At 36.0% G+C, this 26,746-nt stretch overlaps 1 protein-coding gene across 1 annotated transcript in view; it reads right to left on the reverse strand.

The window, feature by feature from the left end:
- The window catches only part of LOC136033763 (AP-1 complex subunit beta-1-like), an 80,023-nt gene that overhangs the window by 10,145 nt on the left and 43,132 nt on the right, over nucleotides 1-26,746 (reverse strand). Inside the window, exons 8-14 of the mRNA XM_065714658.1 lie at nucleotides 26,456-26,583; nucleotides 23,191-23,371; nucleotides 15,626-15,900; nucleotides 13,472-13,655; nucleotides 5,997-6,277; nucleotides 5,176-5,302; nucleotides 2,486-2,657 (exon numbers count right to left, since the gene is read on the reverse strand). Coding sequence (XP_065570730.1) covers nucleotides 2,486-2,657; nucleotides 5,176-5,302; nucleotides 5,997-6,277; nucleotides 13,472-13,655; nucleotides 15,626-15,900; nucleotides 23,191-23,371; nucleotides 26,456-26,583 — 1,348 coding nt within the window. The remainder of the gene's footprint in view (nucleotides 1-2,485; nucleotides 2,658-5,175; nucleotides 5,303-5,996; nucleotides 6,278-13,471; nucleotides 13,656-15,625; nucleotides 15,901-23,190; nucleotides 23,372-26,455; nucleotides 26,584-26,746) is intronic.

Consider the following 26,746-nt stretch of genomic DNA (forward strand, 5'->3'; position numbering starts at 1 on the left):
TACCCTGTTTTCGACGTTCAAATACTTTATTTTTAGTATTCCACGTGTAATACGAAGGCACTTCAGTATACAGCAGTTTTTTGCAAAAGAATCATTTTTGCAAAGCGAAAAAAAAGCTGTTAATTTTGTATCCGGTGGATTCAGGGCTCTTTGTTGCACGTTGGTTTCCGAGAAATAAACACGTTGACCATTCTGTAAATGTACCGCTAAGTGAACAACAGCTGGACTACGTTCATGTATCGGAAATGAAAGAATTCGCCAAACAGCTTCATTACTGCTTATGTATCTTCCAGCCTGATATTGTACGATTTCGTCGAAATCTTTTATTTCGGGCTGCTGTAGTTTTTACCTTTTTTAGTTTTTTTCTTCTTTTGTATTAATGCTAAAGCTAAGGTTCAAACCTGGAGCCTCTCGGACCTAGAACCTGAAACATAACGCTTTACCAACTCAGCTACTTCGGCTTGAATACATTCGTTTTGAGCAACTTCCTCGGGTGTTGCCATTGTAGGTTCTTCAGTCATTTTACAATTAGAAATTTCTCTTTCAACGGTCTTCTTACAATTAAAAATTTGTCTTTGAATGATATTCTTAAATACCTGTGTCCTGGTCGTCATTTATATTCCCTGTGTCCCGGTCGTCATTTACGTCCCGGTATCCCAGTCTGTAATTTCTCTTCGAGTGTCCCGGTCGTTATTTATATTCCCTCTGTCCCGGTCGTCATTTGTGTCCCGGTCTGTAATTTCTCTTTGAGTGTTTTTTCTTTTTAGTGTTTTTTAGTTATTTACATTTTTTCTTTTTTCAGTTTTCTTTTTCTTCTTAATTTTTCAGCTTCACTATGAAATACATATCGCCGAACCTTTGTTTTTTTAACTAAAATCTGGTAGGCATTGATGACCTTATCCAAGTCAAAATCCCAAACCCAATCATCATCGCTATCATTTTCAGTTTTGATATGTTTTGACTCTCGCTGTCCAGATGGATCTTCATCTAACTGCGCGGTTTTGCGTTTTCCAAGCCTGTTTCCTTGCTGTTCTTTTGATTCCTCGGCACGCTTTCTTTTCTGACTTTCTCTATCAGCAGCAAGTTTTTTGGCATAGACTCTTTGAGCATCTTCATCGGCTTTTGCCATTGTAAGTTCATCAGTCATTTTAAACTTAAACATTAATAGATTTCTACGTGAACATATATGTCTTAAATATCTTTAATGAAGTCACCGTCATAGCAAAAATGACGACAACTCACTTCATGACGTCAGTCGACACAGAAACATGACGTCACCTGACAGACACACAGACAGACAACTTATTTTTATATATATATAGAAGATATATATCTTCTATCTATATATATAAAAATAAGTTGTCTGTCTGTGTGTCTGTCTGTGGATCAGGTGACGTCATGGAACAGGGAATATAAATGACGACCGGGACACAGGGACACAACTACAACGGGGACGCCGGGGGACACAGGGGGGATATATAAATGACGACCGGGACACAGGGAATGTTCGATTTACAATCACCATCAACAAAGCTCAAGGGCAATCATTATAATAATGAGGTATAGATCTGAATACGGATTGTTTTTCCCATGGGCAATTATATGTTGCATGTTCAAGAGTTGGTAAACCTGACAATCTATTTATATGCACAGACAATGGGACAGCGAAGAATGTTTATCTTCGCAAGTTTTACAAACCTATATATATCTATCTATATTCACAGTTGGGACACAGAGACACAACTACAATGGCGCGTAACTAATATGGCGCGAAAAAAGCTAAAAAAAAGAAAAAACCTAAAGAGAAAAAACTTAAAAAAAAGGAGTATCTATCTATATTCACAGGTGGGACACAGGGACACAACTACAATGGCGCGTAACTAATATGGCACGTAACGACTTACGCGCACGGGGGGGGGGGGCTTGGGGGGCGCGACGCGCCCCAACTAACTAGGTGTTGGGTTGGGGCGAAGTGCCACCCCAACAGCTAGTTTATAATAAAACTTCAAAACCTCTTATTGATCTCTTTTTTTTAAGCTGAGATTGATTACATGAGAGATTGTTATTGTTTTTTTATTATTTATAATAAATATTGTATATGTATATATACATTATTATTATTTTTTTTTATTAATTTGCTAGAGGTGGAAAATCAGGAGCTTGCAGCCGTCGCTCATCATCTTTTTCGTGTCTTCCTCAAACACTCAAAGCAAATACCAACTGACATTTCTAACCATAAAGTAATTTGTAGTATGAAGAAGAGGAGGGGCGAAAGAAGCAACTAAATGCTTCGTTTTATCCTTGAAAAGTAGACTTACCGATTTCTTGCATTTAGCACCTTTTCCACTACCCTTTTTGGGATAGAATACCTCTTGTTTGTCAAGACACTTAGAAATCAAAAAATTCTGAGACTTATAAATGTTAAATTTACAAATAATTAAAGAACGCACCGATAGAATAAATAATGTTGATAATCTTTGCTTACCGGACGCTAAACTTAAATTGTTGAGAACATATTGAACTTCATTCTGAGCTGGTATCTCCTTCCAAGTTTGAAGAAAAAGTCTCTTTTCCATTTGTCCTTCTTCAACGAAAAAAATATGCAGTGGCATGAGGGTAGCAAAATATAGAATGTCAATATTATTCTTCACAGCAACCTAAAAAGGTTCCATTTATTACAAGAGGCAGGATAAGCACATCTATACGTGTTGTTTAGAGAAAAATAAGAATTTCAGAGAAGAAAATTTGGCAAAAAGCACTTAAAATTTAAGAGGGAAAGAAGGACTAGGCTCAAATAAAGGGATTCTGATGGACTTCGTCGATCACCCTCCACCTCCAATCCAATGCACAGACCACTAATTGCATATCCTTCTAAATAATGATAAAAAGAGTATGGGGTACTTATGAGAGCGGAAAAGTGCGGATTAGGCAAAAAAAACATCAGCACCATCTAGTATTGGGCAACATTTGGCAACATCTTTCAAACTCTGTAACCATTTGCTGCCATAAATTGAGATCAGGCAATTATTACTACACTAATTTTACCAACTCTACAAACTAAATCAATTATTCTTATTATTACACTGACAATAAGAACCAAGTGTCACCAAAGGCTAAAAGGCATCTTAAGTTTTTTGTTGTCAAACACTAGCGCCAGTTCTCAATCTTGTAAGTTAACCATACTCTTTACTATGAAACTTTTTTTGTGCTTGAGATAGGGGTAAAAATTACGTTCTCAGTGCCAAAAATAAACACATACTCTATCTACAATAACGATAACTATCGTTTTTAAGATTTAATTTTTTTTACAAGTAAATCGTCCTTATAAAAGGAAATTAATTAATGGAAAGCTTGCATTCCAAAAAAAGGAAAGACATTAGATTTTTCGTATTTTTTATAAAGAACAAAACAGAAATTATTACATAAATGACCTATAAATGCATTTATTTATACAAAATAACAGTTAGCTGGCTTCAACCTAATATACAACCAAAAATCATGAAGACGTTTTCAACCAGTGTGAAAGAAAATCTCCCTCCCACTCCACCATCAAATTTTGATAAAAAAAATTAAAAACTACTGACAAAAAAAATAAAGCTGGTTAAAAATCGGACTGAATGTTCCAAGTTCGTGTTAACTTAAATTGTAACGCGACATTTTAATCCCTAACCAGAAAATATTTGAAAAAAAAAAACTAGACAAATGTTCCTCCAACTGACACGTAATAAAATTGTATCAACCAAGTATTTTTAACTAATTTTTTTTCAAAATTTAGCGGGAACAGCTTTACAAAAGAAATAAAAAACAAAGTCATAAAATAAGTCAAATTTAAACACAAATTGCTGTAAATGAATAAATGAAACTCAAAATTAAAGGATTACAGCATAAAAGTGGGATTGCCTTCCCTCCGAACATCCAAAAGACTAGCATCATTTGTGCTTTGCACAAAACGATCCAAATTTTGTACATTTTTTATTATTTGTCATGCAATAAAAAACTATAAAAGAAAAAACTAATAGTTTTTTTTCCTTCTGATACTATCTGTTCACTATCGTTTCTTTTGGTTCCATTACACTGAAAATTATAGAGCAGTAATACTTGAAGAAAACTTTAAAATATCAAGTAGTAATTTTTGACACAATTTATTTAATTCGCAGAATCAATATCTTGAATAGGCGAATTAATGAATGATTTTTCAATTGATTTCTATATATTTGAAAGGAATGGATATAAAAGAAGAAAACACTGATGAAACTCTATCACATATTTGACAAATGAAATTAGATTTATTGCTTCAAATATACTAACAAATAGAAAGAAAAATAACGGAATTTTGAGGACCATCTTCTTTTCACCCTTATAAAGCTTCGATTTCATTTAATCTTTTAATAACATTTAAGAACAAATTTCATTTATGATTTCATTTAATAACAAAGGAAACTGATCAAAAAATATTTGATTTTAGTAAAGGAAAAATGACATTATAACCTTTGAGGAGCCCCCTCCCCTCATTAAAGCTCCAATTTAATGTGATTTCATTATTTTATTCTTAGTAATTTTTATTGGTTTTAAGCTCGACCTAATAATTCGCTTTAATTTTAGATCTTTCGAGGGCTTCAATTATCCTTTCATAGTAACTCCTACTCACTTCTAGTTCTTCCTTCGCTCGGTTTAAGTTTGAATTTAGTTCTTTACTTTTCTATAAAATTATTTTTTATACAGCCGTTTTTGATAATTTTTAAGCTTGAACTGGCACTAGTAGACAAAATATCAGCGCCATCTAGCGTCAGGCAAAATATGCCATTTATTTTAAGCCTTTTAATCGTTTTCTATCAGGAACTGATATCAGACACTTATTACCAATCTAATTTTACCAATCCCGCTAATTTAATTTATTGCCCTAATTATTACACTAAAAAAAATGCAAGTGTCGTCAACGTTAGATGGCGTTGGCAGCTTGTTTTTTTTGTCGATACTAGCACCAGTCCCCAGTCTTAAAAGCTACCCAAAATCTTAGTTGCATACTACAAACAGCAGGATAGTCATTCAGTGGAAATTATAAAGATCTTTAATTATTCCGTACTACTAAATCTATAACAGTAAAACATCTTCTCTTTGCTTTAAAAAGTCATTTGAAGACAAGGAAAAGAATTATCTTAAATTTGTAGTCCTCACCTGCAAATTGGTAAGTGGTTCCATCCTTTGGATAGGTCCAGTAGTCCCTAATGGTAAGGACGAATCCGCTGACTGACCAGGTTGTAGTGGAATTACTTGCAAGGGTTGAGTAGGCACGACACCAAAACTATCGATGAAATTTGGCTTGATTAAAATCATTTGGCATTCAAGATTGTACACACACACAAAAAAAAGAATAGGACAAATAAACAGAGGGTGAGACATTATGAGGAAAACTAAAAAAAAAAAAACAACAAGAAACAGAAAGTGAATTTGTCAAAATACGAAAAGTAGGGCGAGGGAAAGAGAAAGAGAGAGAAAAATACAACAGAACTTACAAATGGGGTAAAAATGTCGCAAACCGTTCACTAGCTACACGCTATAGACTCGCCTGAAATAAAGAATCTATGCATGATTAAGTAGCGAGTTGTATCAAAAGACGCTAAGTGTAGCAACTTTATAAAAATAATGCATCAGTAGGCTAATAGCTAAAAAACGGTTTGGATGGGGGATCGAACTGAACCTTTCACGCAGGTTAGAGAATAAGTTGACCCAGGATTTTGTAAGTAGAGGTGGGGAAGGATGAGTGTTTGACACCTTTTAGGATTTTAAATCTTTCCCTGAGCCAAGGGGAACTAAATGCACGAAAAGTGAGATTGGGAGTGCAAGCCCCGCCCCCCAGAAATGGGCCAAATACTTTTTTTCGAGTGACCTTGAAAGCTTACAACTCGAATACATTGGACCAGTTACATCCTAACGCACGAAACATAATTTTTCAGCCCAATTATTACAAATTTATCCTATCATTTCAAAGTAGTTACCTATTTTTGTTCAGTTGGATAGCAAAACCACTCATTGCTTGCATTGCCTTGTTGCTGAAAGTCATATCCATAAAAATTTGTCCATTCTTTCTAGCAAATGTACCAGAAATTTCAAGCCCTTTGCCTTTTGCAGCAGGCAGCCATATGGTTTTCGGTGCTACATAACTCGAGCTACCACTTGGCACAATTCCGAAGAAGTCACCTAGGAGACCAGAACCTACGGGTTGAGCAGGGACGGAGGGTACAGGAACAGTTGCCGTAGTTGGAATATTAACTCCGAGCTAAAGAGGAAAAATATTTTTGAACACATGTGCAACAATGACAGAACTCTAGGATTAAAGAACGAGAATTAGTGTGACTACAAAAGTAACACATTCAATACCATGCTAGTCGTGCTTAGTCGTGTCACTTAATTTCTGAAAAACAAAAGGGAAAGTAATTTTTGAAAGAACATGAATACCCATAAATAGACAATCGTAGAATCCCCCCCCCCTCTTTAATATTGCTTCAAAGACCACCCGGAAAATACAAGCACACAACCTTCCCCATCCTCAAAGCCTGATACTTGACTGTTTTTCATAAAACTTAAGATAAATATTTCCCTTTTTTTATGCAACAAGAAATACTGATTGTACTAAAAAAATTTGACATTATTAAATTATTTCATTTCACAGCAAACAACAAATGAGATAAATAGGCAACATCATAGACGGCCCTACACACCACCTATTTAACAGATGCTACAGACTGTTTTCTTGCAAGCAGAATATAATTAGCAGTGTGTAATTTTTATATAGAAACCCTAAATTACAAAGAACAACCTGATGCCTGTCAACTCAAAAAATGAGCATCAGCTTCTTTCAGACAGGGCCATCACAATAAAACTGACTCGAGAAAAAAACAACTTTAGCTTCAAAAATGACAATTAATTTTAGAAAATATATGGCCAGAACTTCTTTTTAAGGGCAATGCAGAAGGAATGGAGGTAGGGAAGGCACATAGCAATTGTGACAGACTTTTACTGCTTCTTAGGTAAATTAATATAGTAAAAACAAAAACAAAATTAGGCCATAGAATGGCCTGCCAGTTTACATATTAGAAACATGAGGGCAAGACAACCAACCTAATTGAATGTTATTCTAGATCGAAGACAGACAGGCTTGATACGAAACACAGGGGTACTTGAAGGTGATGTTCTTAATGCTGAAGTAAGGATCCCATCCTGCAGTATCCAATCTGAATTCAAAGCCGAAATTTAGAAAGAATAACTACTCACCTGATAGTTACGCCTTTAGTAGAATTCAAGATTTAAATTTGGGATATATCTTCCATGAGCAGTTATATAAGAAAGAGCAAGGTATAGAATATGATAATAAGGCATAAAATCTGATAATCTGCAGCATGTAGAAGGAAGGATATCAGGAAAATAGTTTGTGAATGAGCAAATGATGCTTTAGGAAGATAAGTTAGAATAGTAGCAAGAATTACCTAGAATGCTTTAAATTTGGTAGAAGAGAGAAAGGTTTTTAATTGAAATAATGCCAAAAATTTAGATCAATTATTTTAATCATTCATTAATAAACTGGCAGAGGATCTGAAAGATAAAGTTACACGAGACAATAATATACCATTGTACGGGATGACAGAAAAAAAACAGGAGGTTTTTAACATCCAAATAAAACAGTAGTGGTGGAAGAAACTACTCTTTATGCTTAGTAATAATTACTAAGTAGAAATTACTTAATCCCATAATGCCATATCAGAGCGTCTCCTCGCAGACCGCCTGAGACACCATCATGGTAATTTCTTTGTAGTTGTATGCTATGCACCAACAAATGTGACTGACCCCCATGTTAAGGACCAGTTTTACACAAACCTCACATAACTGATTTCTTCTGCCTATTCCCATGGTATATTGCTTCTTCTTGGGGACTTCAACGCTACCATTAGTGATCCCACAGACACATAGAAAGACGTCATGGGGCGTGTTACCTCAGACGAAACAAACGACAATGGGAATCGTCTTCTTCAGCTTCCGCAGCACCCATCAGCTTGCTACCTCCAACACAGTTTTCAAAAAACCTCGAATTCATCAGTGTACTTGGTATAGTAACGACGGCATCACAAAGAAAATGATCGATTATATCATCTTCTCTCGACAATAGAGGTCGTCGGTTTCTAATTGCCGCTGGTTTCGTGGTGCTGACCTGGGTAATACTGATCGTCGACTAGTAGTTGCAAAAATTCGTCTTGAGCTGAAATTTCACAAGGTCGACAAGCGCATTGCAACGCTAAATCTCCGCAGTATTGATATTCCTGCGATCAAAGAGTGGTAAGCAGTTGAGATTAAAAACCATTTTCGAACCCTGTATCAGCTTTCGGATGTTGAAGCCACGTGGGGCTCGTTTAAGACTGGAGTCACCGACGCAGCTAGAACAACCCTTGCCAAGCAGGTTCAGGTCAAAAAGCCTTGGCTGTTATAGGAGGCGGTGGACGTCATTACACTCCAAAGGCAGGTCAGGCTGCGGAGGGGAATGAACACCAATCGACATCTCAATGGCGTCAGGAATAAGCTGACACATAGAGATCTCAAATCGTTTCCTGACCCCAAATCTGATGAGCTACAAGAAGCTGCCACGAGGAAGGACGTTGGAGCAGCGTACAAACTCTTTCGTGACCTCTCAGGCCAGCGCGCTTCACTAATAGAAAATGCACTCTCTGTGGACGGTGTGCGCCTTGAAGACATAGTGTCCAACCTTTCAAGGTGGAATGAAAATTTTTCACCTTTACTTAATACGTCCCTCTCTCTCCATCTGTAGCGACTCCTGTCATCCCCAGCCTATGATTTATAATACCTTCTTTAATGTTGAAATTAAGCCGTTCTCAGTGGTAAAAATTCAAAATAATGTGAAGAAATTGAAAAACCGCAAAGCTCCTGGCACCTGTGGAATCTCCACGGAGCTGTATAGAAACGGCGGTGGCACTATCCTCTGATGGCTCCAAATACTATTCAATGCAATACGGGACTAACAGGTCATCCCAAAAATTTGACGTGCGGGAGTGATCCTATCACTGTGGAAGAGAAAAGGTCCCAGGAGGGGGTTCAAGAAATATAGAGGGATAACGCTACTCTCGGTACAAGGCGAGCTATTTTCTATGGTTTTGTTGCAGCGATGTTTTGCACACTTCCGATGAAAGCGCAGAGTAGAGCAGGCTGGTTTTATTCCTAGCCAATTAACGACAGAGCAGATATTCTCCATAAGATAAATCATCGAGAAGGCGAACGAGTTCCACCAGCAGGCTTTCATTGCTTATGTCGACTTCAAGGCAGCATTCGACTCAAGTTGATCGAGATTCTCTACGGAATATCCTTTCTAATGCTGGTCTCCCGTTAAAATATATCCTGCTTAGGGCTATGCATCAAGAGACAGAAAGCTGTGTGCAAATGAATGGAACCTGGAAGTTGAGCTTTGGACTCAAGTACGGGGATAGAGTCGTCACTGATTGTGACTTTGCAGATGACATAGTGGTAGTCACTAACTCCAAGTCAGAGCTGCTCATGGCACAAAACACGCTTCTAGGTGAAGCGGTCAGGACAGGACTATCCATTAAGTGGAAGAAGACGAAAGTCATGGCAGTGCAGCCAAAGTCAGACCCCGACAGTTCGAATTACTTTGTCACCGGAAACCAAATCGAAGTGGTTGATCACTTCACTTATATTGGTTCTATTATACCATCAGGTGGTTGCATCAATCATAAAGTTGCTTCCCGCGGGGCCAAGGCCTCTGCCGTCTTACTGAGCCATGGTAGACTGAGCCATGTTTGAAAGAAACCAATGATCAAACGAGTCACCAAAATGAAGATCCTTTGAGGGTCAGTCTATTCGGTCCTGCTATACGGAGCTGGAACTTGGCCTACAATTGCAGCTGTCCAGCGCCGTCTCGACGCTCTTCAATCTAAGTGGCTTCGACAATCGAGGATATCCGATGGACAGACTTCGTCAGCAACGACCGCCTACGTAGTATGACTTCCCAGTCACCTTTGTTACACCTGGTTGCCAAGCGGACACTTCGTTGGTTTGAACATCCTTTGCGATTGCCTACCAACACTCCGACTCGGGTTCTTTACGACTTTGAACCAACTAGTACTGGCTGGAAGCGTCGAAGAGGAAGACCCAGGTTCTAGTGGAGTGATACTCTTGAGAATATCCTGAACCAAGCTGAAATTTTGCTGTCTGATGCAGAGGCCCGTAATGCAGATCGCCCCACGTGGAGAAGTCTGACGACGCTCTCAACGCCACCGCGGCAAGAAGTAAGTAAGTTAGTAATAACTGAAACTTTAAAACTGGTCATTTTAATCCGAAACAGTTTTCGGTTTTGGTATTATCTAGATGCCTTTATATAGATAACAGGACTGTCTGTACACTTAGTACTTGTTACTACTGGATTGTTAAAAAATTCCCGTTTTTTTTTTTTTTTTTGTGTGTGTGTGTGTGTAATGCACTATTGGAAAGTTCAAACAAAGAAAGGACGTAGTAAATTTTCAAATAGTCTCAATTAAAGAGAGGAAAGCAGCCTCGCTTAAATAAATCAAGAAAAGAAAGTGAAGTATGGAAAGCATTGAAAAACAAAAGGTTTCAAGTCCAGAAAGTATAGGAAATGAGTTTTGAAATATGGTTGATAGAAAGATAGAAATACAACATTAAAAATTATAAATCTGATTTTTGATAAAGGGGAGCCGCCTATTAATTTTCCTTAAACTATAATTAGTTCTCTACATTAAGAAGGTGTTGCCGGCAATACCAGCAGATTAGAGCCGTTATCTTGAATTCAAAAGAAATTAAACTAGTTGGAATGTATTAAAAGGGGCTGTAGAAAAAAGACAAGTTTTAGATAAAGCTCTAACAGCATAACCGTATTGCTTTTGTAAATAGAGATGGCACGTGGACTATGTTTTCACGATTAGGTTCATAATTGAGAAGTATCTAAATTGTAAGAACCCATTATTCCGGCGTTGTATAGATTACTAGCAGCACTTTATCCAGCTAATTAAAATACCATCATTATTAGGCATACCTGATAAGTGTGTGAAAGCAACTCGTGTTGTGTAAAAATTAGTAGTGCTCTGCTTAAGATAGAAAGCAAGCCTATTTATAGAATTGACATAGAATTAACTGTTAGGTAGGGCTCTGTTTTCTCCATTCATATGGATTATTATTGATAAATTTGTGGTTTAATGCTACTGTCAACATCTAACATTAAATAGAGATTAAGATTGGTTAGACCAAGCAAAGGATAAAGGAAGATAGATCACGGTGTAATTTTCGGCAATCCAGCTGAAATAACAAGAGCTAAGAGCTCATATGGCACTTGTGACGAGGTCGGAAGAGCCGAGAGCTCATATGGTACGAGGTCGGAAGAGCCAAGAGCAAAGAGCTCATTAAGATCTGGTCACCCTTTCGTAAGTTACAAATACCTCAATTTTCAAAATTACCTCCCCCCTCCCAATTCCACCAAAGAGAGCAGATCCGGTCCAGTTATGTCAGTCACGTATCTTAGACAGGTTTCTATTCTTCCCATCCAGTTTCATCCTGATCTCACCGCTTTAAGTATTTTCTAAGATTTCCGGTCCCCCCAACTGCCCCCCCCCCCCAATTACGTTTGATCCGGTTGAGATTTAAAATAAGATATCGGAGTTACGAGGTCCTTCTAAATATGAAGTTTCATGAAGATCCGATCACTCCTTCGTAAGTTAAAAATACGTTATTTTTCTTATTTTTCAGAATTACCCCCCCCCCCCCCCGCAATTGAGCAGATCCGTTCCAATTATGTAAATTACGTATGCAAGACTTTTGCTTATTTTTCCCACCAAGTTTCATCCCAATCCCTCCAATCTAAGCGTTTCCCATCATTTTAGGTCCCCCACCCCAACTTCCCCCAATGTCACCAGATCCGGTCAAGATTTAAAATAAGAGCTTTGAGCCACGATATCCTTCTAAAAATCAAATTTCATGGAGATCCAATCACCCGTTCGTAAGTTAAAATACCTCATTTTTTCTAATTTTTCAGAATTAACCCCCCCCCCCCCAACTACCCCAAAGAGAGCAGATCCGTTCTGCTTATGTCAATCATCTATCTAGGACTTGTGTTTATTTTTCCCACCATGTTTCATCCCGATCCCTCCACTCTAAGTGTTTTCCAAGTTTTAGGTTTCCCCCTCCAAACTCCCCGCCCCCATCACCAGATCCAGTCGGGATTTAAACTAAGAGCTCTAAGACACGATATCCTTCTAAACATCAAATTTCATTGAGATCCGATCACCCGTTCGTAAGTTGAAAATACCTCATTTTTCTAATTTTTAAGACTTACTCCCCCCCCCCCCAACTACCCCAAAGAGAGCAAATAAGTTCCGATTATGTCAATCATGTATCTGGGACTTGCGCTTATTTTCCCCATCAAGTTTCATCCCGATCCCTCTACTCTAAGTGTTTTCCAAGATTTTAGGTTTCCCCCATCCAACTCCCCCCAATGTCATCAGACCCAGTCGGGATTTAAAATAAGAGCTCTGAGACCAATATCATTCCAAACATCAAATTTCATTAAGATCCAATCACCTGCTCATAAGTTAAAAATACTTCATTTTTTCTATTTTTCCGAATTAACCGGCCCCTACTCCCCCCCCCCCCCAGATGGTCAAATCGGGAAAACGACTATTTCTAATTTAATCTGGTCCGGTCCCTGATACGCTTGCCAAATTTCATCGTCCTAGCTTACCTGGAAGTGCCTAAAGTAGCAAAACCGGGACTTTAGGTTTTCCCCCTCCAACTCCCCCCAATGTCATCAGATCCAGTCGGGATTTAAAATAAGAGCTCTAAGACACAATATCATTCCAAACATCAAATTTCATTAAGATCCAAATACCCGCTGATAAGTTAAAAATACTTCATTTTTTCTATTTTTTGCGAATTAACCGGGCCCCCACTCCCCCCCCCCCCCCAAGATGGTCAAATCGGGAAAACGACTATTTCTAATTTAATCTGGTCCGGTCCCTGATACGCTTGCCAAATTTCATCGTCCTAGCTTACCTGGAAGTGCCTAAAGTAGCAAAACCGGGACCGACAGACAGACCGACAGACCGACAGACCGACAGAATTGGCGACTGCTATATGTCACTTGGTTAATACCAAGTGCCATAAAAAAATTCAGGGCCTCCTTGAATGGTTGCAAATGGGCACGAGAAAAGATTTAACAAGAGCTGGGAATCGAAAGGAAGAGAGAGTAAAATTCCAAATGAAACGAAGTGGAGGAGAAGCTTGCACAATCATGCGGGCTTCAGGCAACTTGCAGGCTTCAGGTGCTATGACGAGCTGTTGGTATTATTAGTAGTAGTAATAGATCCTGAAAGATCTTATGACCATTGCCTCATCGACATATCATAAAAAAAATAATAAGAATATCAAATAGTTCCTAGCTTACCAATGAATCAAGTCCACCACCAAGGAGGTCAACAGGCGCACTACTAAAGGACGGCGCAGCAGCAACTGGCGCTGATGGTCTACCTCCAAGATCCATGCTCAGCAAATCACCAATTAGTGAATCTTGGGACGGGATAATTGAGGGTTCACTGCTAGGACTTCCTTCATGACCGTCAACACCGTTCCTATGAAAATTAATGTCCATCAGGCCCATAACCAATAGGCTAATATTATTTATACTGAAATCAATCACGCACAAAAAACAATCCAAAGTAGATTGCATCTCGAAAAAGTAGATTGCATCTTGAATAATTGAATTTGTACTACACCCAGTGTGTCTGGGAGTTAGTTCTTTTGCCAATAATCTTCGAAGTCTACTACCTATTTAATGGAAACTTCCTCTTTACTCAAAAATTATCCGACATCTTTAACCCATAAAATGCCTGTCCAAACAGGTATTCCCAACCCTGAATAATATTTTTAAGTTAACTTAAACCTCGTGTTGAAACTTCATGACATCTCCACCAACTTTGCTACAACAGGCGAAAGAGAGTTTTCCAAGATCATTTTTTATCCTACCAAAAATTTATGACGGAAAGCTAACTACGAGAAATGACTTTTGTCTCTCCGCCACACACTTTATATTCCTGATTCAGGGACGCGCGTTATATTCAAGGATGCGCGTGTTTCATATTTGGCCAGTGTTGCAGCGAACCAAAGAAAAACATTTAATCAGTACGTCTATTTTTATTTCTCACTCTTCCCTGTCGTTATTATTGTTATTACCATTTGACAGTACTACTTCTTGTTAGTACGTCTTTCTTGTTAGCAGGATACCTCAAAATGTTGCTTTATTTTGTTATTTTTTACTATTTTTTTAAAGAAAAGACCCGACGTCATGTCTGCAATATGGGTAAGCAGCTACTTAACACTCGTCAACTTTCTGTTATTGGCCAATAAATTTTACAGGTTCCAATTTATTGCAAAATCCGTAGCATTCAGGAAAATTATGACGCATTTTGGCTTAAGACTTTATAACTCTGCTATCTAAACCATCGAGTAACTGAATTTCCGTTTGTGCAAACCTCCCTCCCCCTCCTTTCTTAAAAAATCTGGGGAACTTGGTTCTGAGTACAAAGGATTAACGAGAAACCCATAAATATTTGGTCCCTAATGTTAGTACATTTACAATTTGGCAAAAATGGCGTTGTGGAATGGATTTTCCTTTTGAAAAAAAAGGAGCAAAGTCTCCCTTTCTTTACTAGTTCTATCTTTTTGCTTGACTTAGCAGGAGCGTCAGATATTATAAAACAAGACTTGGTTCAAAAGGCTATGAATTGTTTTACGCGCATCTTGCACGACCCTCCCCCCTCCCTATAATCTATCCAGACTCCTAGTCTGGGAGGCGTCCATCTTATTTTGGGATAGAAGTTCAACCGTGGTACATGTATTTTTGTAGGTGTTCGAATTCCGTATAAGTATGTACTTCTGTATGTTTTTCCAGGTTTTCCAGTCAGTCTTTTTCCATCATCACAAGCAACACCGGAACACAATGTATAGATAGTACAATTCAGTTCCATACACAACTTTTTTTGTTTCAACAGAACGCCCAAAAATACCTATCTTACTCAGCCCAAAATAAGTACAAAACCCTTATTACTAGCCTGCTTGAGAGCCTGGTTTACACTTATGATTCAATTGCATCGTAAAATGAGCTTCTATAAATTTATGATCAATCTTCAGAAAGAAAGATACCTTTTGTGAACCAGTTTTGGAGTCTCAATACGTTACAAAATTAGCTGGTAGGAAATCCAAATCCAAAAGTATGAAGTTCATGCATAGATGGGTATTGAAGAAGTCCTCTTGTGAACGAGGTTCATTCTTGTGGAACCAAGTTTCGTGCAAAGTAAATATAAGACAAAACTTCAGGATCCTCAAATAAAATCGTAAATAGTCCCCTAGAAGCGACATGTAGACGACTTTTTGTTCAACGTCAACGAATACAAAATTCACTAAGGATGGATCTTGTCAAATTCTGCCAACTGGAGAGCCAGAGTGTAAGGCTCACAACTATCCCTTGTAAATATTTTCACATTAGAATGGATTGGTGACACAAATACACTACCTAGACATAAGTTAGCTGTTGATGGCTTACCTCACCGGTAGTGACTTCCTGACACCTCCAAGACCCCTACCTTCAACAAACGCAGATGGGGGTTTATGATAAACCGATGCCAAAGAGGAAATATGACAAACAAGCTCATCTAATAAAGTTGGCTCTATGAGATCCGTCTCCTCCGAAATCAGGGGTTTCTCAGCAAGAACAACGTCTCTGGCAGCAGCTGGATCTGTTGATAAAAGACGCCAGTAGATGAAGCCTCGATCACGAAGATCTGGGTTATCTGAATCTTGTGTAGCCAGACTTAACACCTACAAATTAAAAATCAAACATACAAAATGCAAATGCAACTAAATAGCAGAGACAGTCAAATAGACAAATTCTGATAATCTTTTCAACAAAAACAGCGTAAAAAGTCAATTTCCCGACGCAATGAGTATTTCCCTAACGACAGATAAAGACCACGATTGTAAACAGAGAGGGGGGGGGCACCATCCTAACAAAATAAAAATCTAAGTGGTTAAAATATATGTTTTGCTTTAGTTTTTATATAAAAATAACACGACAACAGTAATATTCAGATTTCAGTTGAGGTAATAGCATCATATTTCTTGCTAGAACTATTAAAATTCAATCTACTTTACAAAAGACACATTTTAAAGTAGTTTTAAAATCTATTGGTAGTAAGCTGTGGCTTCTCCATTAAGCATTTAAACCAATTGAATCCTCAACAACCCTCTTAAACAATGAAAGTCCCTACTTCAGACAAGCTATGCTTTTGGTAATGATCATTCTACTGAAAACGTCTACCGCTACCAATTAAAATATATATTAACTAGTTAGCAGTTTTAGAAAACTTTTGCTCGATATAAGGTTTTAGTGTTCGCGAATAAAACCAACTCATTCTTAGAGAATGAATAAAAATGAAGAATGAATAAAAATTCATTCTTCAAAATTCTTCAAAATTGAAAAATTCAAAGATTCTTCAAAAATGAAGAAGAATGAAGAATGATTGAATAAGAATGAAGAAGAGAATGAATAAAAATTTTAAAAAATAATAAAAAAAAAACGTATAAAACCAACTCATTTTATTAAGAATGGAATAAACTAAGAACAAGCTGAGACAGTTTTTTTATGCTAAGGAAGTTATAATCCGATCTAAAAGCACCTTTTAAGTCTGAGGAATCAGAGAAAAGCCAGGTAGTTGGTATTAGACATAATCCAGATGCAAGTTTTGACCATCTATCATTTGCTCTTTCCCGATTTCCAGACTAAAAACTGATAAAAGAAAAATATATAACAACAAAACTGAATTGTGCTTTATGTGTGCGACCCCTCTAAAAGGCTGTATTTTTAATATTTATTTTCCGGTAAATATAATAGCCTTACAAGCTTTCCCCACTTCGAGAATTCTTGGGAACATGGCCCCAAATAAGCAATGGCACTATTTCTGTTTTGAGACAGCACAAACAGATGACCAGTTTTTTTTTTTACCTGTTCTGTTTATAATTTTATAATAGCTATTTTGTTCCGTTTCTGTTTTTTTTTTTACCTCTTTTTCTTCTGTTCCTGATTTTATCTTAGTGATACAAGAATGAAAGATTCGGGAATTTCAAAGTTAAAGTCAATATAGATTAAAAGTAAGTAAAATGACGGCACTCAGTGTGTCTAATATACCAAATAGTGCTGCTAGATTGTTTCAGCGCGGCAGAATCAGGGCCTAGGATTCAGATGAAAGTAGGTACGCGTGTAATCGGAAGAAAAGTAAAGGCACAGTTTAATTCTACTAAAACAACTTGTTTCTTACTGTATATTGTTCAGTCAATTGAGCAGCAAATTTTCACAAACAGTGTCACAAGTGCAGCAAGATGCAAATAAATCACTTATTACAGTGTATCCTGGTTCTATTGGTAGAGCCTCTGCATCCGACATCACAGGGGAAAGTAATTTGCACCTTTAACCGGGAAATTTTAATTAACTATTTTCATGGACTTTATGCTGCTAAAAAGCAGTGACTAGCTATGACCACCACACTAACCGATAGATGATAAATACTGATTATAAAATGCAAACTTTCTGAAATGCTTAGTCAGAGAGGAATGTAAATGTAATGAAGTCTTGTCCAGTAGAGATATATGTTTTTGCTGGCAAATCCTTATTGCATCAATAGAACAAGATAGCCAAATATACTTTGCTCATGATACTATAACCCTCTCTAAATAAAATCAATGGAAACCTTTTCAAGAAAAAGCCAAGAGCTGAAAGAGTGGCGTAACTGCTGATTTTCAGGAAGGGTCAAAGTTCTGGAAAATACTGATAAACTCTTCTCATTCAGTAGGATACTAATCTTCAGGTGAACACGGTATTTTTTTTTTGCCATGCAGCAAAAGAAATTAAAACCAGTTATCACTAATCATTATATTATTTATTGTTCATTTCTCTCGTAAATACCTTTTATAGACAAGCATATTCCCGTAAAATTCAATATTATGCAGCAAAGAGTCTAAGTTTTTAGGAAACCCTAGTTGGGAACTTTAATTTTGCTTTTATTTTCTGAAAAATTCTCTTTGATCGTTGTGGCAACGAAATCACTTAGGGGACTACTTCCTCCTTTCCCCAAGTTACACCACTGAGGTGAAAGAGGTCAGATATTTCGGTGGAGGCGCAATTTTCAAAATAGTAGGCTACTGAAAGATGCTTCTAATTTTGTAAGAAATAATAAAATCAACCTTTGTTTTAAGAAAAGCATGACACCATGTTTTGATAAATGGAAACCTTTTGGATTGGATGTTCTAAGCGAAAATTCAAAGCTATCTCTCCGGGTACCCCACGAGAAAAGGGAAGCAAAGAAAGCATTATGTTGGCCATCTACAAAGCGTCTCTAAAGGCTAATATTTGATATGCACTAAGACAAAGTATATGACGCTGGTGCAGCAATAACAAGCCCAGGTCAACTCAAAGACATATATAAGGTCAGAGGGATTCCCTAAAGAAAGCTCTAGATAGAAAGGTAAGGAACACCAAGAAAATGAAAATGAAATAATGAAAGCTGGAAAAAGAAGAGCAGACATAACATCATTCTTTATTCCCTATCGATCAAAACAAGCTGCACCGCGGAAGCTCTGCTGCAAAACACTGTTATAGGACAAATTGCCACTTTTTGTGTTTCATAAGCCAGATATGAAACAGCTTATTTAAAAAACAGCAAGGGTTTGAAAGCATCATCTCAGGGAACTATCCATCGTCATATAAGTGAATTTAAAAAAGAGGGAATAGTTGTGGGAAAAGTGGAAGTCATGGCCAATTGTAGAAAAAAGCCAAGGCTAGCTCTTAGGCTAGCTTGACTTTTGGCTATTGGTCTGCAAAAGGATCTGCCTTTGTAGGTATCACAACCTTTTACCTCAGGGAGATGAAAATGGGTAGAAGCTGCACCCGTGCGTTTCACATTTCAAGAGGCGTGAGCATTTTTATACAGCTACTAAGATCCTTTCAGCAATTCAAGTTGCAATCAGCAAGTTTTTACTACCAGATACGATGTTCTATGTTGTGACTGTTTCTTGGATCAATGTCACAAAACTTGTAGGCCATGAGCAATATCCCGAAATGCACATTGTCTTCATTTATCTGGAACACGTGCTCTTGGATTTTGGCCACCTCAAAACTTAGTCAATGATATTCGTGAAGAAGATTGCGTGAAATCCTCTGATAAAGTAGAAGATGGAGAGCCAATTGATGAAAATGGTTCAGACGGAGTCAAAAACTCCAGAAGTGAAGCTAAGATTTCTGAAGAATCTGATGAAACTGATGCAGTGTCTACGGAAGAGGGTGGCAAAAGTAATGAAGAAGAAGAATGGGGAGCTGGGAGACAGTAAGAACACGAAGTTGCAGCACAGGCTATCCGAAGACACGTTGCACTTGCTCAAACATTGATAAAACTGCAAAAATTATACAGAAAACTAGAAGTTTCCACTGTTCAGCGTTTAACCTTTAAAAGAGGTTGCAAAAAGAGTAACTTTCGTTTTCATATCCCTCTTGACCTGAAAGTGCGATAGAATAGCATATTGGAAATGATTGAGTCAACAAAAACGTAGGGAGCCTGGAAATCGATTTTTTTTTGCCTAAAGATCGTTTGAGGATAAACTCCTAGTCTAACTTTCAGAGTGACATAGAGCTTTCCAGTACCGTAAGATTTTTCTTTTTTCAATTATTTTACATAAACACAGTAGCACAAATTCATATGAATCCGGGGGGCCAGGAAGTGCATTTTTTTTTATCATATTTACACATTTGAAATATTGGTAGATCTACGTTTTCTGAACGGAAGATGTGCTTGGCTGAGAAATCAAATTATTCTTCTTGGATTACATAATCAAAACTATGTCCATTAGTATTCTTAAAACAAAAGTTTGAAATGGTAAAAATTTCTATAATAGAACAAGCGTATGGGCTGAAGAAAGTATTTTCTGCTCCAAAGGGATAGAGATTTTTGAAATAAGTTATCAAAAAGGGCAATTGTCCTTATATTTGCATCACTTTGAAAACCGGTTTAAGAGAAGCAAATACTTAAAGTATTATGCACCAAAGGGTCTTAGTTTCTTTGAAATTCAGAATTTGAGAAATTTAATTCAAATACTTCGTGGGAACGAACTGTAAATAAGGAGCAATGCGGCCCAATAATAACCAAAACTCTAAAAAATGGAATTTTGATACCAAAAGACTTATTATGTTGTATGATTACAAATACACTTATATAGATATGTTGTATGTTGTATGATTCCAAATATACTTATTATGTTGTTGAATCTAAATATATACAAATCATTAAGTTTGGTGTTACCCATCAAAAGTTAAGAGCCTGAGAAAATTTGCTTGATAACGACATTTTTTGAAACTATTTAATAGGCGTGCAATTATTTAAACAGTTGTTAGTTATTCTCAACAACAACAGCATATCATTATTTGTTTCGCTTATTATAATTTTACAGCAAAAAAGGAATTTCATGTATTTATGATTTTAGCTCTTAGAAACATAATTTTAATCAATATGTAAATTTCATTTTAATTTTTACATTTTAAATATGCAAAGTACCCTTAAACCATGAGTCTTTCTTTGTTTTATCTCTCAGACACATTTTCCAGGAAATAATTAATCTTAAGGTTGTTTTAAGCTGCGAAGCAACGAACATTTTTGAATCGGCGATACGAAATACCTTTTTCCCGTGCATTTTCCTTCTTTCTTACTTTCGTTTAAGATGGTTTATGAACATCAGGATAGGGGAAGGGTCAAAGCATGGTCTGGAAAGGAGAGACTGTCCCTTCCCAAAGCAACTATGGGCTTTGCTTAAACACTAATAACTTTGAGCTGACAACATAAATTGGTGAAGAAAATTATTTTATAATCAAAATATCTCAAATAACTAGTATGCATTCCCATGAAGTTCGAGGAAAGGCTGTATGCATAATAGTTCATTTTTGGAAAATTTGAACGGGAAAATAGAAGAAAATTAACATAGAGAAAAAAAAGGATGGTCATAGACAGTTTTTTACCCCTTTGTTACACCAACTGTTTTTTTTTACGGAAAAAGTACTGCAATAGTACAGTTTTCTCAAAAACGTTACCGCCAGAGAAAAGCTCTATCGTGGCATGTAAAAACCCTGACGAGAAGTTAATGAGAGGATGAAAGTTAATGTTTTCAGATTGGAGAACCATTCATTTTCTGGACTTAAAAAAATGTGGTGCAGTCAGATATGGCTCTAAAGCATCTTAGCGTACCCACTATAATATGTCGAGTGAACTGGTATTTGTGATCGCTGGTTATTTCATGCGAAATCATTATGGCTGGTTAACATCCAAAACGCTGGAAAAGCACATATTTTGATTGATAAGCTTTAAGGCTTGAACAAATGATGCTATTAGCTTTTTGATAATAAACCAAAACTTATCGTCAACAAACTTTTTTTTTTCTTTAAGCTTTAAGCGCTCAAAAAATAGCTGTTTCCTGTTTTTATCAAAAACAAGACAGAAACAAACACGGGTCTTCTGTTTTCGATTGACCTGTTCTGTTTCTGTTCTGTACAACCCAAGCCCTGTTTATTTTTTTTTTCTGTTTCTTCAGATAAACAGAACAGTGCCCATGCTTAATCTCAAAGTGTGCGTCGGGTGTTAACTAAACCCAAAATAGACATTCCTATGCCAGTATAATGACGTAAGCAAAAATAAAGAAAATTAAAATCTCTCAAATTCTATAAGATTTTTTCTCTCTTCATTTATTATTTCCTTTCTTGTTTTCCTAAGTCTCAAATTCTATTATTGCATTTCACTGTTTTACATACGAATGGAAGAAGCTATGTAACAGTCGCTTGCTCCCTTCTTTAACTAGTTTAATAGAAAAAAGAAATATTTAAATACTCTTTCTATATCCAATAAAGCTTTATATTTAGTATAATGTTAGATTAACATAATATAAATCTAAATAAATCTAAATTATATAAATCTTTATATAAATCTAAAATGTTAGCCAATCTTTATAGCGACACGGAAATAATTAGTTCGATTTTATATATTAGATGTTCACATAAAACATATTCTTGGACAATACAAAATACCATAATACAAATAAAATTACCAATGACTACCAATAATCAATACCAATAACTACCAATAACCTCAGCAATTACTACCAAAAAGTCCTAAACAAGCACCAGATATCAAAAATAAATTTAGGACCAGGGTTGGTTGGCCTCCTTCAACTTTCGACTTATGAAAAAGGACTAGATTTCTCAATCTCCAATCGAATACAATGGAATAAGCATACTCCAAAGTTTCTACGACCACAAGGGAGAATTTGGGAATGAAGAAGGGGCAGCCCCCCCCCCCCTACTATTCAATTAAAAATCTGGTCATTTGGGGCTTAATATTACTCTTTACTTTCATAATAATAGCATAGACCAGAAATATTCTCGGAAATCAGGAGGAATTAAATATCAGTATCTACCTCCAACCTCAAGCTGTTTAAGAACAACTGAGATAGAAACAAGTTTCTATCCCAAAAATCTTTAAACTTTTCAATAGCTACCCAAAAGCGCAAAACAAGCACCAGATATTTACTCTATCGTCTTCTTTTATGAATCAAGTGCATCATAGTTTTATCTTCAAAATCATAAAGGTCGAAATCAGAGTCTCTATTTGACGAGTTACACTTTTTTGTTAAATCCATAAAAAGTCAGAGTCGGAAGTTTAAAATTACCGATCGGAGCAACACTATGTAATTTCGTACTTCGACTTACATTCGATGATTCCACACATTCATCATTATTAAGGAGTAAAAGGTTATTCCATCTTTATTTATTTAGATTATAGTTCAATTTGTTAAAATGAATTTCAAATCCAAGAGCCTAGACGTAGGTATTTAAAATAAACCATCCAAAAAATTTCAATTAACGTGTAAATAAAAGAATTCAATCGATTAATAAAAAAAGGAATGATTCTTCAAATCAAAGGCCCTCATCCTCACAAACTCTAAAAGAATCCTTAATAGCACGAAGAATGTATGTCCATTGTTTTGTAATTGGAAAGGTGTCAGTTAATAAAAACGTGATACCTGTTGAACGAGCTCTTGAGTGTCAGTAGGCCTTTTCAAGAAAAGTTTTACAATCGCTGTCAGAAGTTGTAGCTGGACTTGCGTATTTTCATCTTGGAAGCCTTCCAAGAAACTTTCCAGTAATTCGTCAGCATTGTCAATCCTCTCCGCGTACTCTCCAATAATCCAGATCATAGAGGCTCTATTTACAAAAGAAAAAGAAAAAAATCGCTATTTTTTTTAAATAAATAGACTATTTTTGTCAAATTACCTTACAAATATCCTAAAAGGAAATAGGAGCTTTTGCAAACCTTAAGTCTACAAAAAGAACCCAAACAACATGAAAGCTTAAAATTATATTAGTTTATGTCATCCAATTTATATATTTTGGGAATGTTAAAGAAATACTGAGAAGAATGGCATATCTTTGTGGAGGGGGAGTATAGGCGCTAGAGATTTCTGCCCCCCCCCCTCCGAGTACTCTTTTCTTGGGAATGAGTCACAACATAAAAAGAATATGGCAGTTTGCTAACTCTGATAATTTATTCTCACCTTTGATAAAAACACCTCCCAACAGTACATATTTGTATATTAAATAAATATTAGTGTAGTAATTTCGGCTTTTGTAAGCTTTAAATTCAAACAACAATTTTTACACAAGAATACATAAAAATATAAATTAAAAGTGCACAAAAGCAAACAAATGTCCCCCCGTCCCAATCTGGAAAAATGTTTTTGGGTTCATTGCCCAGGACATCTGAGATTTTAAACGTTTTACAATAGAGGGGTAGACTTGCTACATAGTTTCGCTTGACATTCAGTACATAACAGAGATCTACCGAGCCCTAAATTTTTTGTGTTTCTTGCACGGTTTGAAAAACAGACCATTGCAAATTGGATCAGCGACTGAGGACTTTTTAGAACATTCAAACACTTCAAGAAAGTGTGCAAGATCCTTCATTTGGTTTTTAATTAAGTAGATGTAGTAGCAGTAGAAGGAATGTGAGTTTTGAATACATGTAGGGAACGCAATTTTAGAATTTCTTTACACACATATTCAAATATTGAGTTAAAAAAAATATGTATATTTTTGTAAAAAAAAATATTTTTTTCTTTTTTAACAAATTCACACACTTTGAGAAAGTACTATATCCGCCATTTGGTTTTTAGTCAGAAAATGCAGTAGCAGTAGAATCAATTTAATAGTTTTGAACATTCAGATTTTTAACAAAATCGTTCATGCACAGCTAAATGATGTTTAAGCTGGCTTCCCATTTTATTTTGACAACTTTCAAAACAGAAATTAAAAGGAATTGTTTGTTATAAATACTTATTTCATTGAATAATGAAGATTTGTTGGAAAGTTTATTTTTAGGAATAGGAAAAGAAAGCTCCCTTTCTTTTTATTTGGCAAATTTTGAGACTAAAGCAACAAGAATAATTTAAGAATACCTGTGTCACCGAATAGTATGGATTTGCTAGAAAGCTACCTTTAGGATTATTAAAAGAAAGCTGCCTTCCTTTTCATTTAGACAAATATTGAGGCAAAACCCAAAAAGAATTACTGATTACAACTACTCGTCTCGTAGAACAAAAATCGAACTTTAGTAAAGATCTGTTAAGATGACAACAACCAAAGAAAAAATGAAAGAATGAATCAGAAGATGGTAAGAAAGAAAATACACTGAACTTGATAGAATCAATTGTGAATAGATCTATAGCGCTAGAAGGAAAGATAGTTGAAGAAACATAAACTGAATAAGAGAAAAAACGAGAAGATAAAACAAGTCAAAAGTCTCGCCACCATAAATCCTTGTAACGAAGAGACATAATCAAACAAGTGAGAGAAAAAAATACAAAAATTTCGACTGAGAACTGAGAATCAGCCATTCGGTTTAGCCACTTGAAACCTTTAATAGTCTCTTTTGGACGACATTCAATCGTCCTACTTACAGGTTTTGTAGTTACTTGTCCCCTTTCATCCGTCCTTTTTCTACCTTGCCTGACACTGTCCCTAGTTATAAGGACTGGTAGCGCTTTGCTTCAACCAAGCCCATTAACTTTAATTATTTTGTCAAATTAAAAATTAAGGAGACAGTAACAAAACTTTTATGATTGAGAAAGTCTAAAACTCCTATTGAAAGTTCAGCTATCCTATATCAAAACACATTCTCAACAGAAAAAGCAAGGTTTTGAAGAATTGCAATTATTAGCTTCTGGGTTATATTAGTAAACAAAGGTTAACAGTGAGGTTTAAATCAAGAAAGGAGACAAATTTAAAAACAAGCTCAAGTCCGGATCTAGCTTTATTATTGATTTGTTCGTACGAGAAAAATTATTCTCCTTAACCAGGTTGCATTTAGAATACTTTAGTCGTTCGGCAAGTTCCGTTAGTTTCAATTTTATATTATCTGAAAGATGTGGAATGAATTCCTACGACATCTTTGAGCTGTAATTGAATAAGAGTACTTGCCCAGAGTTGTACTAAAAATACTATCAGCATTGATAGCTGATAACCAAAAAGAATCCATTTTTGAAATCAGTAATATCTGTAGACAGATACCGAAAACAGAATGAAATCCGTTTTCCATTTAAACTAAAATTGTGTTAAAGGATTAATGCACATTCGAAACTTTAACTTTTTTTAAACTTTCAGGGATCAATACACTGGGACCAGTAAAGATATGTGCGCTTATAATTCAAGATTGTCAAAAATGTGCACAATATATTGGATTGGGGATAAGGGTCGGGCTGAAATGAAGGAAACCTGAAGAAAGCGAAATGATGACAAAAATAAGAAACTAAAGAGATGATGACAAAAATAACATTGAATTTTGTTGTCTAAGCCTTTCAAAGGCCAAATTAACTACGTCCATGAAATCAAAACAAATGAAAAAGATATACAGCTGGATTTTGATTTTAATATAGTATTCTTCTGATATTAAAAACTTCAAGGATTTTCAAGTACTTATTTATTGAAGCACACATAATGTATTTAAGTATATTTAGCACGGAGATGGTAAAATTTGTTCAAAAAAAAAACTTTTTCAGTGGTTTTGATGGTCAAAACTTTGTTTAATACTTAGTTCTTATTAAGAGAAGAATTATATTTGTTATTTGACGGATCCTAAATAATAAACAAAGTTAAGAGTAAGTCAAGTGCTTCAAAAGTAGTCTTTTTTCATGTAAAGATACCACTTAATCCATTTGTCCATCGAATGGCTTATTTGATACTTTTAACCTTGAATGGGTTCACATAAAAATAAAAACATGTAAACAGACTTACCTGGCCTCGGGTTCATCCAAAGTGTCCAAATTTTCACAAAGAGTGCTAATGATGCTTTCATATCTATTCGGGTACTTTCTGAATATGTCTTTAATTACAACTATTGCTTCTTGGACAACGTAGTTTACCTAAAATTAGTGTTTTTCAGCCTGAATTTCGAATTTTTGAACCCACTTTCTTCAATACATCGATGGAATACAGAAAAGGTATATTCCTCTATCAGTGAGGTTTCCGATTACAATGTCTGGTCTGCTTAGTCCCAGTGCTCTTTTAAATATTCGGGGAGCAAGA

Source organism: Artemia franciscana, chromosome 12 (assembly GCF_032884065.1).
Source record: "Artemia franciscana chromosome 12, ASM3288406v1, whole genome shotgun sequence".
Lineage (NCBI taxonomy): Eukaryota > Metazoa > Arthropoda > Branchiopoda > Anostraca > Artemiidae > Artemia > Artemia franciscana.